We start from the raw sequence: 18,919 nt of genomic DNA on the forward strand, positions 1-18,919 counted from the left end.
CTCTGTTATGGTTTGGGGCGGTATTTTAGTCAGTGGTGTTGGGGATCTTGCCAAAACTAATGGAATTTAATTACCACTGGATTTGGATCCACATACAATACTATCTAGAAAACATCCAACTGGCAACAGTTTAATAAAAGCATACGATACAATAAAAACACAAGAGCATGAACTTCAGCATTACTGAAGCTGTGTGGGATCATCTTGACAGAGAACAGAACAAAAGCAGCCAAAATCCAATGAAGAGCTTTGAATGCCCTTTAAGAAGCCCGGAGAACCATTTCTAAACACTCAAGCTCGTTAGAATTGCACAAACTCTGCTTTTGTCCTATTTTTCTAGAGGCTAAAGCTAAAGCAGAGAGAAAGCTTTCACTTGTTTTGCTACATGCAGGGGCAATGAACTGCTGAAAGAGCTGCAGTCGCAATAATCCATTTTCTTGAGTGAGTTTGAAGTCCATTGTTGCACCTATACCTGCACTTGTATCTGCACTTTTATAGTTATATCTCAGCTAAATAAACTGTAGTTCTCACACTATTTTCACACCAAACTTAAGTTTGTCAAAGGGTAATATGAAAGTAAAAGCAGCAAACAGGTTTGTTAGAGACATAAAAAAAATAAAACACAGTTTTATAGCACAGAAGAAGCAAAATCAAAGCAAGTCAAACTTAAATCTTGGCATATGCTTATTTTAAACCAGAAGGTGGAGCTAGTTGCTCACTCTCAGAGGCTTACTGCTTATTTATCCCCTGAGGGATGTGTTTAAAGATAAGGTCGCCCTTAGCGTGACAGTATCGTGTCATGAGCATGTTTCTCTGTGTTAAAAACATTAAAAGTGGCACAAATTACTGGAGGAATTTGAACATTTGTAACATTAACTAGTTTATAAGACACTTACTGCACTACAACAAAGGTTTTATAGTATAAATGTTTTAAAACTGCAGTAAGTGAAAGTACATTCCACAGATGATGCTTCATTGTAACTGTGCTTGCAGTTTTGAGTCGATATCTCTCAAAGTACGTGAGGAAAAAAACATTTCGTTGTCTTGGCCCATCCATTTCCTGCAAATATATATTAACTTTTTTTTTCAATTTTTCTTATTAAACTGCAACTACAGGAACTACAGCTTTCTAATTTCACACATTACGATTAGTTTTCTCTCCACAGGGGGATTACTCTGCCTGTGAAACTATTGTCTTCCACTACTCTCAGGGGAACTTTGTCAAGTCGGGAGTCACAAATGTAATTTTTCTCAGCATGGGGTTGGAGGTCACATATTTATTTTAAAACCTGGAATAACAGTTTTTTTGTTGTTGTTTTTGTATCCACTTGGGGGCAGTCGAAATAAACTGTGAACACAAGACAAGAAAAATACTGAAAATATCTGCTTGTTACAATCAGAAGAATGAGAAATGTGTGTATAAAGAACCGTGAAGCTGCAATGACACATTTCACATTATCATTAGAAAATGGATTTCCTTCTGTTGTTTCTTCCTCCTCATTTACACTATATATAACCCAGGATTATGGATGGAAATATTCAATAAGTCAAATTCAAGTCAAATGTACAGATTATTCATTTCAGGAAAAAAGGCACTCCAAGCAGAAAAATATAAAATTAGAGTTTTGGAAAGTCCAGCTGAGAAAGCAATTATTTTTTTTCTTTTGCAGAAACATTTGCAGATGTTCGTGAGATCACTGTCCTGTTGCATGGCCTCACATTTGACTCTAGAAGATGAGATTCTTGTTTTATACTAATTACTGTATGATTTGTGTAGCATCAGTGGGTGGAGCCAGCCTGTGATGTCTTTCAGTACATTCCTTTTAGATGTTTCTGCAAATGTGGTGGCGCTCTTTGTCTGTTCGTCACTATTTAAAGTGTTCGTTTTGAACTACTGGACTGTGAATGAAAAAACAGGTCACAGCCAGGCAATCCCAGGAGAGACAAAGAGAGGCTGAAACACAGTTGTGTTCAATCAGCTGGAGCATGAAGAAATCCAGATGTGTTGTATGAAATTGAGACAGGTTATTATTATAATTAGACAATACTCCTCCTCACTTTGGGCCAAGAGAGCATGGTTTAGCATGAAAAATATCTATGAAAGCAAATTGGATGTTTCATTCCTTTGTAATCCTTTTAATCCTCTGTTAATGACTCAAAAAATTGTCTAAAGTGGTGAAAATCACCTCCTTAAAAGCCTAACTGTTTGGTAACATGTAGGATTATAATTGTGTCAAACAATATTTGACTGAGACCTGTTATGTTTTATTGGACAAACCCTCCATAGCAGGAGGAGGACGCAGAAAGGCAAATAAAGCCACAGTATGAGCCCAAGGCAGCATCACCAGCCCATCACAGTTGAAAAGGGGGAGGGGGGGGGGAGGAGGAGGGGGGAAGCAGCATGTACATCTTGTCACAGCCCCTTGGCTGTTAAAAAAGACACAAAGCACAGCATCTTGCATGACAGGCATGTTGAATAGAATGGCTATGTCAGACTTCAGTCATTAAGACTGAAAAATGAAGCTGAAGCGAATGAAGCTGCACATGATAACTTACTGCTCCAGCATGTTAACAATGAAGGTTCAAAATGTGTCATCAGAGACCGGTGGGTGAAATCACAGTGGCTCTGTCCATTTTACATGAAATATATGATTCCATGTAAAAAAAAAAAAAAAAAAATGGGGGCAATATACCCCCACCAAAAAGCATAAGAAGACAAAAATTCAGTCATAAGGTTAAAGGTTTCACATAATTAAACTTTAAGGACCATTCCTGGCTTCCTAAGCCTTGGAGATGATGAACCTGGGGTGAACCCTTGTGGCTCTGTGGAGCCATAATTAGACGACTGCAGGATTAGCCCCACACGGGAAAGAGCCAAGAAATCTGTGAACCAGGTTAATGACTACAGTTTCTCTTTTGTTCAAATACAGCTGCATCTTTCAGACGAGACAAGGAAACAGGAAGGAGGCAGACGTGGCTTTTTGCTGAGAACTCCAACCTGATTATCCACTAAGTGGTTAGAGATTATGAATGCCTTAACCGTATGTGCTTCTGATCTGCATCCTGAAAAGCTCAGACATGCACTTACATCACCAGGGTCATAAGTTGGATCTCTGCTATAAAAGAGAGACATAAAGGCAAATTGTTACATAAACAAAAATAGTTATGCAGTTAGTTGGGGCAGAAAATGCCCCGGTGAAAAACTGACCCCCCCTTAATAATGCCACATGGACATTAAATCCTAGCCAAATCAACAATAGGAAGAAAAAAAAAAAGAAGCATAATGCGATCAGCAGATTTGTTAGCATTAGATAAATGTAATGTTGTAAAGGCCAAACTGTAGCCCTGCATTGGCTATGAGTCAGCGGTCTAAAATCGTCATTACCTGGATCGTTAGGTTGAGTTCTGCTGACTGTAGGGAGCACTGCAATCACAACTGAAATGTTTAATCAAACAAGGATGAAGGAATATAAAAGTAACTTAAAATGTAAAAACTGTCAAATAAACTCTAATTTTCATGTTCTTCTTTTTTTTCCTTTACAAACTGTTTTCCAAATTACTCCCATTGGCCCAAATAATGAGCTGTAATGAAAAAAATGTTGTTGTTTTTTCATTTCTTAGGGTCTGGGGGCATTACAGTGAACTTTACCACCCTGCTGCTTGTTTACTAAAATATAAATGTCCTGGGCAGTGTTTTTATTCTAGGATTAAATGAAAATCTGCTATTACCCTCAGAGATGTTGGACCTGCCTGCCAGATGTGATGCAGCACTAGCCTCTTTTTAAACGAGTTCTGTAAAGCCACTGATAAGGCTGATAAGGCTCTCTCTCCTTCTCTTTTTCAGATCCATAGATAGATCAAGGGTGTCAAACCTAAGGCCCAGGGGCCAGAACTGGTTCAGCAAAGACTCCAATCCAGCCCAACTGGATCAAAATATGATAGCGGGACTTTGGACTTTTAACTGTATTTTCATAAGTTTTGCAGCTTTTCCTACTAAAAAAAGACCCGTCCAATCATATTCATATTACACCAAATTAATTTAGTAATAAATAATTGGTTAAATGATAAAAAACATAGATCAAAAAAAAAAAAGGAAAAAGAAAAGAAAGAAAGCAAGCAAGCAAAGAACTTTCTGGCCAGTAAGCCATCACATGTTTTTCTGTAATCATACACATTTATTACTTACAATTTCAATTCTTTATCATGTAGGAAAACTGTAATGAACAGTGCATCCTGTAATATTCACAGCATTGTACTTGTTCCATATTTTGTCATGTCACAGCCGTTTTGGATTAAATTCATTTTTTACCTAAACATTCTATACACAGTACCCCATAATAACAAAGTGCAAAACGTTTACTTGAAATTCTCAAAAATGTATTAAAATTAAACTGATTAGAGTGATTGGACATGATTTGCTAAAGCACTCACCTGTCTATATAAGGCACCATAGTTGACAATGCGTGTTAGAGCACAAACCCAGCCATGAGGTCCAAGGAATGCTCTTTAGACCTCAGAGACAGGAATGCACTGAGAAACAGATCTGGGGAAAAACCTCTGCTGCACTGAAGATCCCAATAATGACCTCGTTGGCCTCCATGATCTACAAATGGAAGACATTTACAACCACCTGGACTCTTACTTGGCAGCCTGGGCAACCTGAGGAATCAGGGTAGAATCAGGCTTCGATCAATTCACCAATCGGGCTTGTTTGGTATAGTGGCCAGTCCTCAATAAAACGCATACGACAGCCAGCCACATGTTTGACAAAGGCACCCGCTTTGAATTTCTGCTAATAATGCCCTTTGTATGGATTGATAACAACCGAAGTGGGTGGGCAAAGGACACCTGAAAGACTCTGAGACCACGGGAAACAAAATTCTCTGGGGTGATGAAACAAAGATTTAAGTTTTTTGCTTGAATGCCAAGTGTCACGTCTGGAGTAAACCAGCCAGTGCTCATAACCTGGCATCACTACAGTGAAGCATAGTGTGGGCATAGTGTGGACTTCAACAGGACAACAACCCCAAGCACACAGTCAAGATAACAAAAGAGTGGTTTGGGGAGCACTCTGTGAGCGCCCTGCCAGAGCCCAGACTTAAATCTCATTTGTAACACTCAAGCATGAACAACATTTACTCTATGAAAAGGTCCCATATTTTACAATAATGTTTACTTTTTGACTGCATTAGATTAAGTAGTTTACATAGGTTCAAGCAGTAGTTAATTAGTAAAATCTTATAAAACATACACCCTTTAATTAACACAGGAGAAAAAATAATTTACATAAAATTCCCCCTCCCCCTCAAAAAAAAAAATATGAGGGAATAATGCTGCACATATCTCTATCACAACTGACTGACTGACAAAAAAAAGGTCTGTTATTTGGTTTAGTATCCTAGGATGTTAAAAACCCCTACAAATAAAGTGAATATAAAACCAAATGACCCAGGGGCAGACATTTGGAGACATGGTCTACTGCCAATGAATAAATTATGTGCAAGAGCACAATCATACTGAAGAGCTTTAGAGGCTCGTTTTTTCCCCCTCTTCAACCTGTAACCTTTCTTTTCACTCAGGCAGACTAAAATGTCAAATTTGCCGGGGCGTTGGAGCCACAGGCGGCCTCTGCTTTACTGGTAAACACACAGATGACTAAAAGCAGGTTTCTTTTCACAACCACTCAAAGGTTAGACTGTTGACGCAACTGATGCGGGTTAATGGTGGTGCTGGTGACCACCTGACTATCCCCATCCATCTCTACTAAGCTGCAATAATCTGTCAAGAAATTATAATTATTATTTAAATATAAAAAGCATATACATCCTTGCATTTGAGTTTTGAAACTGTTTTTATTGTGCCACATTTTTATTTATTTGTTCTTTATCTTTTGCAATTCTCTATTTAGTCTCATTTAGTTTTGGCACAAGGGTTTGAATTTTTGTGTTGGACAGCTGCAAGCCCAGACTGCCTTCTTTCCCTTCAGATGCTCATATGGCTCAGCATCAGTGGCAGATGGTACGATGGTAGCAAAATGTGGAGAGAGAGGGAGCTCTGGCATCAGGCAGTACCAACTCTTGGTCTAAGAGCTTGAACTGATACAGCTCAGGTCCATGATACTCCTCCGCTACCATAATTACTGCTTCAGGGGATACTACAGGAGAAGAGCAGAGACCTCAAAAGATGTGACAGAAGTTCCGTCTGATTATTTCTCTGGCCCGAGGATTGCTGAGCAATTTGTGCCTCTACACTTAGATCTCTTCTCATACCCCCTAAAAGTCACCATTTCATTGAATAACCAGAAACTGCTTTGTAGCCAAAAGGATTTACACCCCAATGAACTTGACCGACCCTCCGTCTTTAATCCATAGGGTTTAATGTGATGTTGGTCAAACATTTGCAGCTATAAAGGCTTCAACTCTTTTGGAAAGGCTTTCCACAAGGTTAAGGAGTGTTTATGGGATTTTTTGACCGTTCTTCCAGAAATGCATTTGTGAGGACAGAGACTGATATTGGATGAGAAGACGTGATTCACTGTCTCCACTATAATCCATTCTAAATGTGTTCTACAGCTCTCTGCACAACAGCACAGATACAGGTCGGTTCTTTGAAGCAGGTGTTTATTGCTCGAGTTATTCTCTGATACTTCTGTACTACAAACACATTAGGAACATTACACAGTTCTTAGCATGTATGCACATGAAATAAGAAATAAGCACAAGACAATTGTACCCAAAAAATAGCAAAATACTTCATTCCCGCTTGATTTGCAAAGAGGCCATTAAACTTTGTCTGATTGAAAATTTAAACCTTGAATACAACATAGCAGAGCTGACCTGCAGTCCATGGGGGAGTGTCACGGTCTGCGGAGACCGAGTGAAGGTGTGTGTGGACCCAGGCGTGGACACAGCCAAGGAGACGGAAATAACTTTAAACAAGGGCGAGCCTTTTATTATGGCTGAATAACAGAAAACAAAGCAAGGCAGTAAGGACAGAGGCGAAACTTAAACTGGAACCTAAACTGGGGAAACTAAAAACTGTGACGACTGTGAACAAGACTTTGTGCATGAACATGAAAGAACTATGAAACACATACAAGAACAAGCAACATGAACATGACCTGTATAGAGTCTTGAAACCTGACATTACATGAGGGGTGGAACACAGACGACGCAACACTGACAAAGAGAAACACGGGGCTTAAATACACTGAGGCTGTATCCCAATTCAGGGTTAGCAGCCTTAAAGGCCGCATTTTAAGGCCGATTACGTCACCGCGACGCGACGAAGGCTGTCCCAATTCAAAGGCTGCTCGAAATGCGGCCCTCAAATGCGTCCTTAATTTCCCTGAATTTTAAGGACGTGGCAGTGTAGACTTCGTTGCCCAACATATCCCAGAATGCATAGCGCAGTGGTGGGTGTGGATAATTTTGTCGAAAAAAACAGCGGATGAGGGGCGCCGAAGAGTAAACTTTAAGTAAGTACTGAATATCATGTCACTTATTTATGTGCAAATGTTTAATAACGAAGAACATTAAAACATTACTGTTGGCCACATGTCGGCAAAGTTATGTGACATTAGTGACGTTTGTACTAACGTGGTTTTAAAGCCTTTACTTTAAAATATACACTGTTCAATAGCTGAGCTTAATCTTACAGAGAATAATCAAAAGCTCATGTAGAAACAAACAAACAAAGGAACAAAAGATTTTCTCCTTCATTTCTGTCAAACAAAGCTATATGAAACGTTTCCAGCTGTTAGTATCATGGTTGCTAGGCAACCTGGGCAGCACAACGGAGGCTAGACGTCCCATTTCACAAGCCTCGCACTTCTGGCCTTAGCGGTCTTTAAGTATGTGGCCCTTGAGAATCGTTGAGGCTGCGTACTTTAAGGCCGTTATCCCTCAGCCTGAGGGATAACGAGTGGAATGAGACACACAAGGAAAGCACACCTGAGAGTAATCTGACAAGACAAGACCAAGAGGAAGCAAAACTCAATATACTGACATAGGACACAGACTTTCAAAGTAAAACAGGAAACAGAACAGAGGCAGACTTGACTAGGAGATACAGCTGACAGGGGAGGCAGCGACCATGGAACAGAAACAGAAACCAAAACGCCAAAACACAGACTTAACAATGTGGTGTATGCTGTACAGTGCAGCGAGGAATGCCCAGACCTCTACATTGGAGAGACCAAACAGCCACTTCACAAGCGCATGGCACAACACAGAAGAGCCACCTCCACTGGACAAGATTCAGCTGTCCATCTGCATCTTAAGGATAAAGGACACTCTTTCGAGGATGCCAATGTTCACATTTTGGACAGAGAGGACAGATGGTTTGAAAGAGGAGTGAAAGAAGCCATCTATGTCCACTGTGAGCGACCATCTTTGAACAGAGGCGGTGGTTTACGACACCAACTGTCTGCCATCTATAATCCAGTTTTGAGATCCCTTCCCAGACGCCTTAACGCCCACTCACACCCTGGGCCATCTGACCTCAGGAATTCGCATGATAAGGTGGGGCCAGGTTTCACAATGAACTCACCCGAAACTCCTGGCTGATTGGGACCCACACCCAGTTCCACACCTTGGCTCAGGCGATTAGAGGATCATCAGGGGGTCCTTTTGTCCCTCTGTGGGGGGACACTCCCACTAGGTTTATATCTGGGACTCTCCACCATTTGACCTTAGAACTGAAGAAGCCTCTCGGATGAGAGGTGAAACGTCTTCAAGTAACTTAAAGAAGTCCAGACGCTTTTCTTTGCAAGCTCCTTTGACTACGATGACCTGGATGACTGAGAACCTTCACAGACATACGGGAGGTCTTCTACTTCCACTAACTGCCAGTTCATTTTTGTGAGAAATATTAACCTACTTCTTAAAGTTCCTTAATGATGACAGAACTGTAACACATGAATTTAGAGTATATTTGTACAGCTTTTTGGGATGAGACAAGAAAATGTCATTCCTGCATCGCTGTTAGCAGGACGTTGTTTACAGATGCTTTGCCTAAGACTTTCTGCAGGATCCTGATATGACAGTATTAGGTAAGGACATGGTTTGCTGTTTTTTAAGACATAATGTAGAATTTGATGATGAGTCTAAATCTGATGTCGGTCATATGGTCTAGATGTCATGTTGCCTGGGTCATTAACCCAGTGTATTGAGTTTGTATGGGTTTATGATGTATTTCTGACATTTTAACTTGGTATTATTTCCCTGTGCGCCTTAGTTTAGTTATCCATGTTTCTAGCTCTTAGTTCCTTGTCTGATTTAGTTAGCTCCCTTTCATGTCCAGTCTGTCCCTGTCTCATCTGTGTCTATGTGTGTATGTTGTAGTGTTCGTCTCTGTCTTCCGTGTTTGTCGCTTCTGTTTTGTTAGCCTCAGTCTCATCTGCATTATGCTCAATTTTGCTTCGTCTTTCTTGTCAAGCCTAATTTGTTCCTTCTGTGTTCCCCAGCTCTTTCCACTCTTATCACCCTACAGTGTACATATGTGTCAGTCTCCCATTGTCCATTGTCGTGATCTCCCTCTGTGTCTCCTGTTGGTTTGGAAGTTTCTGGTTTATTTTCTTGGTTAGTGTTTCCAACAATTTTCTCAGTACAATCTTTATATTTCAGTTCTTTGTGTTTTAAGGTTAGTCTTGTCTCAGAGTCCTGCACCTTGGGTCCTCACTCTGCCTGCCACACACAACTTACTATGACACTAGAATTAATTTCCATCAAGAACAATTAAGCTATCTATTAATAGATCAGTGGCCTGTAACATTTTGAGACACGTGGTTTCACCTTTTGGTTTACTTCACCATTTAAAAGCTGATTACTCATAATGCATCTTCAATGAAGGAGGTAAGAAAAGTGTTGTCATGACCACTGGTGGTTGACCAGGTTTTGTAAAGAAAAATAAAAAGATCCATTAGCTGTTCGCCCACCTGCTCCTAAACAAGACAAACCTGTGGTTAGTCATCTATGCCAAACAGTTCCAGAGGAAACCATTTAGGACGAGTACAATGGAAATTTTTGGTTAATGCACTTTAGAAGAAGTGGCAAATGCTTAGAAATAGCTACTCTAATCAACTTATTTTTTATAGAGGGGCTTTTTATCTTCAGTTTATACTCAAAAGATAAGAGAGGAAGCTCAATATAAGTGTCTTCTTCAGGAGGTGTCCTTTATGTTCCCAGCTGGAGGGCTGGAACCATGCCTTTTATGTACTGGAGGATTTAATCTGATTCTTTACCTTACTCAAGGCTTTCATTAAAGAAATACCAAAGTCTGGTATCCAAGGTTGGCAGACCTGTACAGCCATTTCCAAGACTTCCAGTTTTTTAAAATGCTCACAATATGATAGCATGTTATTGTGTCTGCAGCGTTTCTCTGATTGAACTGATAGAAGCAGCTGTTGGATAAAAATGGGACACTTTCAGAGAAAAATGTCTAACATTCTGCTTATGCTGTGAGTCTTCAGCAGGAAGTGGCAGAGGAGTGGGAAACAAGAGGAGGAAGGCTTTGCCCTTTAAAGAAATAAACAGGACAAACAGAACTTAATGATAGATCTATGGTCGCCATGGTGTCGTGGCGCTCATAGCAGGTAGTTAATTGGTGGCTGTTCTGTGTTGGCTGGGAGCTCGTGTCTCGGCTGTGGAAGCAGAGTTGGACAAAGCTCAGAAGGACACTGCACAGCTGGAAGACAGGAATATCCATCTGCTTTCTGATCTCAGGCAGAAAGTGAAAATCAGCTTGTGGACTTTTTAATGCATTTATCTCATTAAAATGTGTTCAGGCAACAAATTAAAAATACAATCATATCATTATACAAATATTTTTTCTCCCAACAATAAGGATAGAGCAAAAATGCAAACAAAGTAGCCCGGAACAAACCATCAAAGGTATGTAAAGAATTTGCTTCAAACTGATTCCTAAACCCACCTAAACTGAGAATGAGTGGGTTTTACTTCAAAGGTAAAACTTCCCAGTTAACCTTGATGCTACATCAGGTATATAGAAGCTACTTCCAGATCCTCCTTTACTCACAAAGGGTTGCCATTGCTTGTAGCGCTGCATATTTGATTTGGCAGATTATCTTGACCTTCCTGATACAACCACACAGGGATTTATATCTCCTCCTGATCTCTATCCAGGGACCTTTTGCATGTGTAAACCACTACAATATGGAGCCAAATGTTCAAATCAATTGACTATGGAGCCACTGCAGTAGTGACAGAAACCAAAGCCTGTGAAAAATCTATGAGACACGCTCAAAAGAAGCGAAGGATTCATCTAAGGGAAAAAAAGATGCAAGGTAATGTGTGTTTTAATCCAATGACTCTTATAAAACTGTAGATTTGTGTTAGCTATTAGCCATTTACAGTTAGCTTGTTGCTTTGCTGGTGGTTCGTCATGTTATTGTGTTTTATGAGGAATTTTTTGAGCTTTTGCAGTTTCTTTATTTTTCTGTTCTATTCTTATTAAACTTCCACTGTGTTTTGTGTGCTGTTGAAGCATTTGTCTATTTGCTAGCATTTCCAAAGTTGCAGTGCACTTGATGTCTCAGGGTCACCTGTTACAAATGGAGACTTTTCACCCAGGAAGCCATTCCCTGGGCATAACAGCAAAGGGAAATCTACACCTTGTTGTGTGTCTTTCCAGAGTGGAAATGCTCCATCAGAAACAAAGATGTTAAGCTAGGTTCCTTGGTAGTTAGCTCATGGTAGTGGAAGATGAGCAAGCAATTGGACTGAGGTTGACTGAACGGCTAAAAGCTGAATTGCTATTCTGGATTTGACCATCATTACCAGGAGAACTAAAGTGAAAATGTCCTTGTTAATGTAGAGTAGTTTCCATAGAAACTACTCTGGTGTAGGAGCTTTGAGAACAATGTGTGTACTATCCATGGACTATCCTACAGTCGCCTTGAGAGGTCAAATGCAGAGTAAACACCAGTCATTAGGAAATTTGTATTGTGTACTTTCTACATCCTTTGTGTTTTATTCAACTTCTCTTGTGTTTTGTGTGCTTTTGCACAGTTTTTTTCTTTTTTATTTGCTGGTGTTTTCTTAGGTGGCAGAGCATTTGAGCTCTCAGATAATGAAAAAAAGTAAAGCAAAAAGCATAAATGCAATAAAATGACAATTTTTTAAATAATTAAATATGATAAATTTTCTTTGAGACACATAACATTGTTGAACATTTAATCATATCGTTACCAAGAGGATTTCTATGGGTGTGTCTGTTTGTGACAGGCACCCTAATCACACTTGACACAACAATTATGAAACTGACACTTGCCAGAGACAGATGGACAGGTGCTCTGCAGCTGAGACTGTAGTTGCTGTCTAACCGTGAAATTCTGCCACAGATCTTAGCCAACAGGTCATCAGAGCGGGGCCTCAAGTAACGCTCTCTCATGACAGTCATGTCGACACAGTTGCTGCAGAAACATCGTGTGCCTCTGGATGATACTATAAAGCCACACACAGCAGTGCTTCCAGCATAACTGGAACTTTCACAACAGGTGCCAGGCAGCAACTCCATAAACAAATTTCTGGACATGATCCTGTACAAAAGGAAAATTAGACTTCAGTCATTTAGATGCATTTTGCCAAGATGCTGCTAAACAGTGTGCACATTCAAAACACATCACACAGGTCTAGTTTGGTATTTTTGGAATTAATGTACATTTCAAATGTCACTAAAGCTATATTACCTTAAGAATATTTAACAAAGTAGCAAGCAACACTTTATTATTACTTTATTATTATGTCAATTAATCCTTCTTTTATAAAACTCATTCAGTCTCATATATACAAATTCTTATTTTTTTACTTTTTGTAATTTGTCAGAAGTTTCAATAAATACTACATTTTAAAACAAATGTATGGCAATTATTTCATAGTTTAGGCTTTAAAGCAGGGGTGGGCAACTCCAGGCCTCGAGGGCCGGTGTCCCTGCAGGTTTTAGATGTGTCCTTGAACCAACACAGCTGATTTAAATGGCTAAATTAGCTCCTCAACATGTCCTGAAGTTCTCCAGAGGCCTGGTAAAGAACTAATCATGTGATTCAGGTGTGTTGACCCAAGGTGAGATCTAAAACCTGCAGGACACCGGCCCTCGAGACCTGGAGTTGCCCACCCCTGCTTTAAAGGGATACTCCAACTTGTTAGACTAAGAAAATAGTCTGTTTTGTGTCAGACCTCTCCCTCCTACTATTGCTTTTCTGTGCAGTGTTCACCTCTAGCATCATAGCAGCTGTGCCATCAGTTGCAAGCCAATAGCACAAAAACAATAACATTTTTTTTCCTGAGATGTCCTGCATAACCATGTTTTCTCACAGCATCACAACTCTGAAGCATGATGCTAAAAAAAACATTTAGTGGAGCGAATAATTTTCCCCCCACTGGGGATATAAAAATAATTCAGCACAGGCAAAGATATCTAGATCAGAGGGCGGGAAAATGGTTTGATGTTGGTTTGTTTAGTCTCATCTTGAGTGGGCACTCCACTCAGGTTATCCTGTTCTAGGTGTTCAAACAAGCAGCAACTGATGGTGTCTGCAGTTAAGACCTAGCAGAGCATCTCAAGATACTGTGTTACTTTGTCCAGTTATGTTGAAAAAGTTGAAAACGGGGCACTATGTATCGATTCCAAATGCAATACTGTGATTAAACCCCTTAAATAAAAGCCCAAAGTCTGCACTTCAATCCCATCTTGAATAATGTAAAATCATTGATGATGGGATTGAAGTGCAGAGAAAATGACAAATAATGCACCTAACTGTATTTTAAACTGGGTTGAAAATAATTGTTAATGACACTAATGACACTGTCTGTGTCATTGCTGTTTACTCCCAGATTGTTACGTTTGCTGTTCAAGCCTATAATTTTCAACCAAATAGAATTCGACATATGAATAGCGTATCAGGCACGGGTGCTGACATCCATGCTTTCCTGTGACAGATTGGCTAGTTCACTGAGCCACAGGGAAAAAATAAAACATGCACAATGGCCCCGGAGCTTCAGGTGAATTATTCATCCTATGCATGTGTCACGCTTGTCAGTACTTTTACAATATTTTCAGGCCACTTATGCAAAAGGTTGCAAATTAGAACTAAAGAATTAAATAGGTCCTTAGTGACCGATGTCAGGAATCGTATTTCAGAGGTTCAAAAATCTGGTAATAATCAACCTACCAATATTTATTTAGTCACCTTTTAGATGTAAACACATAACCTGTAAATGACTTATTAAAGCAGGCTTCAAGAAGTGTAATGACTATGTGTGGTAGTTTCTTTGTGATAACCAAGAATCAGAGCTGCAAAAATGGAGTAGAAATCAGTGTGAAAAAGTGTTTGCTCCATTCCTGATTTCCTGTTTTTTTTGTATGTTTGTCACACTAGAATGTTTCAAATGATCAAACAAATTTAAATAACACAAGTAAACATAAAATGCAGTTTCTACATGTAGATGTTTATTATCAAGGGGGAAAATACATGGCCCTGTGTGAAAAAGTGATTGTCCCTAAACCTAATAACATGTTGGTCAATCAAGCTTTTGTGATAACTGGCAATGAGGTTTTTTCAACTGTGTGGAGGAATTTTGTCACCCTCATCTTTGCAGAATTGTTGTAACTCATCCACATTGGAGAGTACCGCTGTATTGAGGTCATGCCACAGCATTTCAATCAGATTCAGGTCAGGAGCCTTTGACTAAGCCACTCCAAAGTCTTTATTTTGTTTTTCTTAAGCCATTCAGAGGTGGACTTGCTCGTATGTTTTGGATCATTGTCCTGCTGCAGAACCCAAGTGTGCTTTAGCTTGAGGCTGCGCAAATTCTCCTTCATGTTTTAGTAGATGCAGAATTCATGGTTCCATGTGCCACAGCAAGTCTATCAGGTCCTGAGGCAGTAAAACAAACAAAGAGTATCACACTACCACCATCATATTTTACTGTTAGTATGATGTTCCTTTCCTAAAATGCTGTGTTACTTTCAAACACACCTTTGTTTTAACAGGCTCATCAAAACACAAAATGAGGGAACATATTTTGTAAGAATGGTGCTTCATTCCCACTGTAGAGTTCCAGAGACTTGGAGTATCCCTACCAAAGTACACTGAACCTGTTCTGGTGGCATTTAGTGCCAGAAGACCTTACAGAGACGCTTCATGTTGGCTTTCCTTTCATTTAAAATGTGCTTGTTTGATTTTACTTTGGACGCCATTCCAGTTTATATGCAGTGAATAAAGATTTATAGAATGGTTAAAAATATGCAATTATGGGGAAACCATTTGAATACAAGCGCGCCGATCCACACAGGTGTGCACATGGGTGTTCACTGTTCGTAGACTTAAATCACACCTTTCTTGGCTGCTACTTCAAAGCACATTGTGCGCTGTCTGTCCTGCGTGCTGCACAACAACATTCAATATTTAGTATTTACTGCTGTTTACACTTAGCTAGATTAATGCGATGGTGTTGTGTATAGTATGTTGCATTGTTTTGTTTTTTTTGCTTGTTTTCTATTCTTTTTCTCTCAACAGGTGATCCCGGAGATATTTTTTCTTCCCCCCTTTCTCACTGTCCCTCTCCCCTTCTGTTTTTCTTTTCCTTCCTCTTTCTTTCTCCCTTTCCTATCCCTCACTCATGTCTGTCCCGTCTGTAACAACTGAAAATAAAATAAATAATAAAAACAAAGGTCGATCAAATGGACCAATACGGCAATGCCATGATGATCCATTTGGCAAAATAAATCCATTGGGTATCCTTGTTGGTCTTCAGACAACAATTCTGATGGCTAAAGAACCAAATGGGACAGGCGGAAAAAAAAAAAAAAAATGCAATTATGTGGCTGGTATTCCTGGTATGAGTATCTATAAGAAAGTTAAGCTACACTTTTATTATGCACTAAAAACTATGCTATAACGATCTACAGTTTGATTGCAGTGTGTTATAAAACATTTGCAAAATGCATATATAATGTTCCACTCCTTTTATTACAACTATTTCTTATATGGGGAGTCATCCTCTGTTTGCTAGAAATAAATTATATTTTTTTCCCTTTTAGAAATAAATATATATAAAAAAAGAGTTGGGTATAATTTTGACATATATTTATTTATGTGATCAGCCATTTTTAGCTACTTTACACTCAAACGGGGGATTATTGCATTTTTTCTTTATCACTTTGTTGATTCATAAAGGTGAAAAAAAGGGTCATTGAGTGTCCAGCTTATGCACTACTACTTTCTAAAAGTGAATGCTGCTTTCAGTGAAATATCATTATTCACTTGACCCAAATTATGCAGCTGGATTAGTTGTGAATTTAATATGGAGGAATGATCTATTTGTACAGAGCATGGCATGTCAAAACCTTTTGAAAATGGAGCGATTTGATGGTCGAATTGTATTTTATCAGTGATTAAGGTCGGGTGGGTGTTTCAGGGGGAAAAACGAAACAGGGCGATTAGTATTTGAGAAGGTTTTAATATCGATGATATGCATCACATGTACACAATCACAATTGGAATGTTCTGAGTATTTACACTGGCTTCTTATCTGTACAAATCTCCTCTGCTACATATTAAACATGTCCTAAGTGACAGCGTATCAAAACTGCGGGCAAATAAAAGCAATATTCAGATCAAAAGAACAGAAATATGCGTAACACCAAAACATACTGTTTGAGTTTATTTTACTTCTAGTCAAGCTTACGATAGCACACAGGCCACTACAGACTTTCAGCCAGGGTCTGCGTTGTGGGTCAAAAAACTAGCAACCAGTCCAGAACAAGCAGAAATATTCTGCTAAAAGGAAAAAAAAAAGATACTTCTGATTACAACATTTTCTCTTCTCTCTCCCATGGAACCGGGTCCTGGTCCTCTTCCACGTGTGTGTTTCTGCGCCCTGTCCAAAAGTGCTCCACATCTGGGAACGACTTCTCGTTCCCTGGCGAGATCGCGTTGGTGACGGCGTTTGCCCCGACCTCTGCTCCGTTCCCCTCCGTTTTTGGACATTTTTTTCGGGGCACGCGCTTCTTGCTTCTGCAGGTCCCGATCAACCAGATGCTGATCAGTCCCTGACGCACATCGTCGTACATGGTCATCAAGATGACCGGGGACAAAGAGCTGCATGCGTATAGAAGGACTTGCGCGCACATCATTAAACCCACGGGAGGCCTGGAGTAGCCGAGTCTGATCCAGGTGAATGTCCCCCACTCCGGCAGCAGCATGAGCCCGAGGGCGCCGCTCAGACACAACAAAACCAGGATAACTTTGCTCTGGTGCTGCGGTCTCGGTGCGTGGTTCACCGCAGTGTGCAGCATTTTAGTGTAGTAGGCCACTGTGTAGATGACTGGCACAACAAAGGTTGCAGTCGGATAAATTTTGTAGAACAAACTCATGAAGTCAGACGCGCACGCTGGCATTTCGGAGACGCAGATATTGTCGCGGCCATACGGCAGCATGGTTGCAAACAGCATCTGAGGGATGGGAAACATCATGGACACTATCCAAATGAACGCCAGGGCTCCGTGAATCCACGTCGGGTTTTGCAGACCCCCCGTGGCGTTGCTGGGAATCAAAGTGTGTTTGGCTCTGGTGGTGAATGCGAGGATTAAAGTTTTTGCAACCACACACGAGTGCTGGAACCAGTCTGTGGTGCTGCACACAAAACTCCCCAAGGTCCAGGTCTGCTTATAGTAGGTGATGGCGCGCACGGGCGCACACAATAACAGGATCACCAAATCCGTAGAAGCTATAGAAGCGAGAAGTGCTTTTACCTCAGAGCCCTTTCCGTTCCTGAAGTCACGGATGAAAATGAGCAAAACGAGCAAATTCCCAACCGCTCCGGACACGCAGACACCGATCAAGAGGACAGGCATGGCTGTCCGGGTGTTCTCCCCTTGAAGAAGTTGAACTCCTCCAATGAAATCAAAAAAGGAGACATTTGATGGTCTTTCAGTATTCATCTCTCCCACCGTGACTTGAAAGTTAGCCTTCGTTAAAGTAACAAAACCTATTCAGCAAACTGTCCCGCAGACGCAAATCCTGGAAGCAGAGCAGTCGGAGGAGCTGTCCGGCGCAACGCAGTGCTGAAGCGCTTCTGACGAGGACGTGAGCGCATCAGCGAGTGGGTGAGCGGGCAGGCAGGTAGGCTATTTCAAATGCTTCCATTTGGTATCGTCAAGCACTCACGTCACTTTAACAGTGTCGCTCCAGGCTGCAGCCAACCCAAAATGTGAGCGCAGCGGGACATGGTTTACATCCACAACCTCACAAACGTAGTCATGCAAGAGTAATCGTGCCCTAATAAGCCTGCGCTACCGTAAATCCACCAATATATGCCTCAAATTTTCGAATTTTGCCAAGTGATATAAATATAGTTCAGTTTTAGGGGAGGGAAACTTGGGTCAACGTGGGGACCAAATTCGCAATTTTAGGACTTTAAAATGATATATAGTGTCACATTTTAATGTTATAGTTTATTTAGTGTAAAGGTAAGATTAAAATAATAATAAAAATAAGTAAAAGCAACATTGTGTGACTTTTGACATCAAATCAAATAGTGAAGGCAGGGCTAAGGCATCTGTGAACCGTTGCTCATAGTGACCAAAATTAAAATTGTAAATTCTTCTTTTCTTCTTCCACTAATGCATTTATAATGTATGAACCCTATCTATCTATCTATCTATCTATCTATCTATCTATCTATCTATCTATCTATCTATCTATCTATCTATCTATCTATCTATCTATCTATCTATCTATCTATCTATCTATCTATCTATCTTCTCCCAGTCACTATGATTGCAAAGTGAACTATAGTTACCTACAGCAGCTAGAGAAGCCTTGAAACAGGTACTTTGGTATGAAGCACCTCAATTATTGAAAATCAGAATTAAATATATTGGGAAATATTAGATT

At 40.1% G+C, this 18,919-nt stretch overlaps 1 protein-coding gene across 1 annotated transcript; it reads right to left on the reverse strand.

Moving 5' to 3' along the window:
* Positions 1-16,069: 16,069 nt before the first annotated feature.
* LOC146496628 (G-protein coupled receptor 151) lies at positions 16,070-18,262 on the reverse strand. The gene has a single exon (XM_085142360.1). The coding sequence runs from the start codon at positions 17,962-17,964 to the stop codon at positions 16,831-16,833; it is 1,134 nt and encodes a 377-aa protein (XP_084998486.1). The 5' UTR covers positions 17,965-18,262; the 3' UTR covers positions 16,070-16,830.
* Between the last annotated feature and the right edge of the window lie 657 nt (positions 18,263-18,919).

The sequence above is a fragment of the Neolamprologus multifasciatus genome, chromosome 19 (genome assembly GCF_963576455.1).
Source record: "Neolamprologus multifasciatus chromosome 19, fNeoMul1.2, whole genome shotgun sequence".
NCBI lineage: Eukaryota > Metazoa > Chordata > Actinopteri > Cichliformes > Cichlidae > Neolamprologus > Neolamprologus multifasciatus.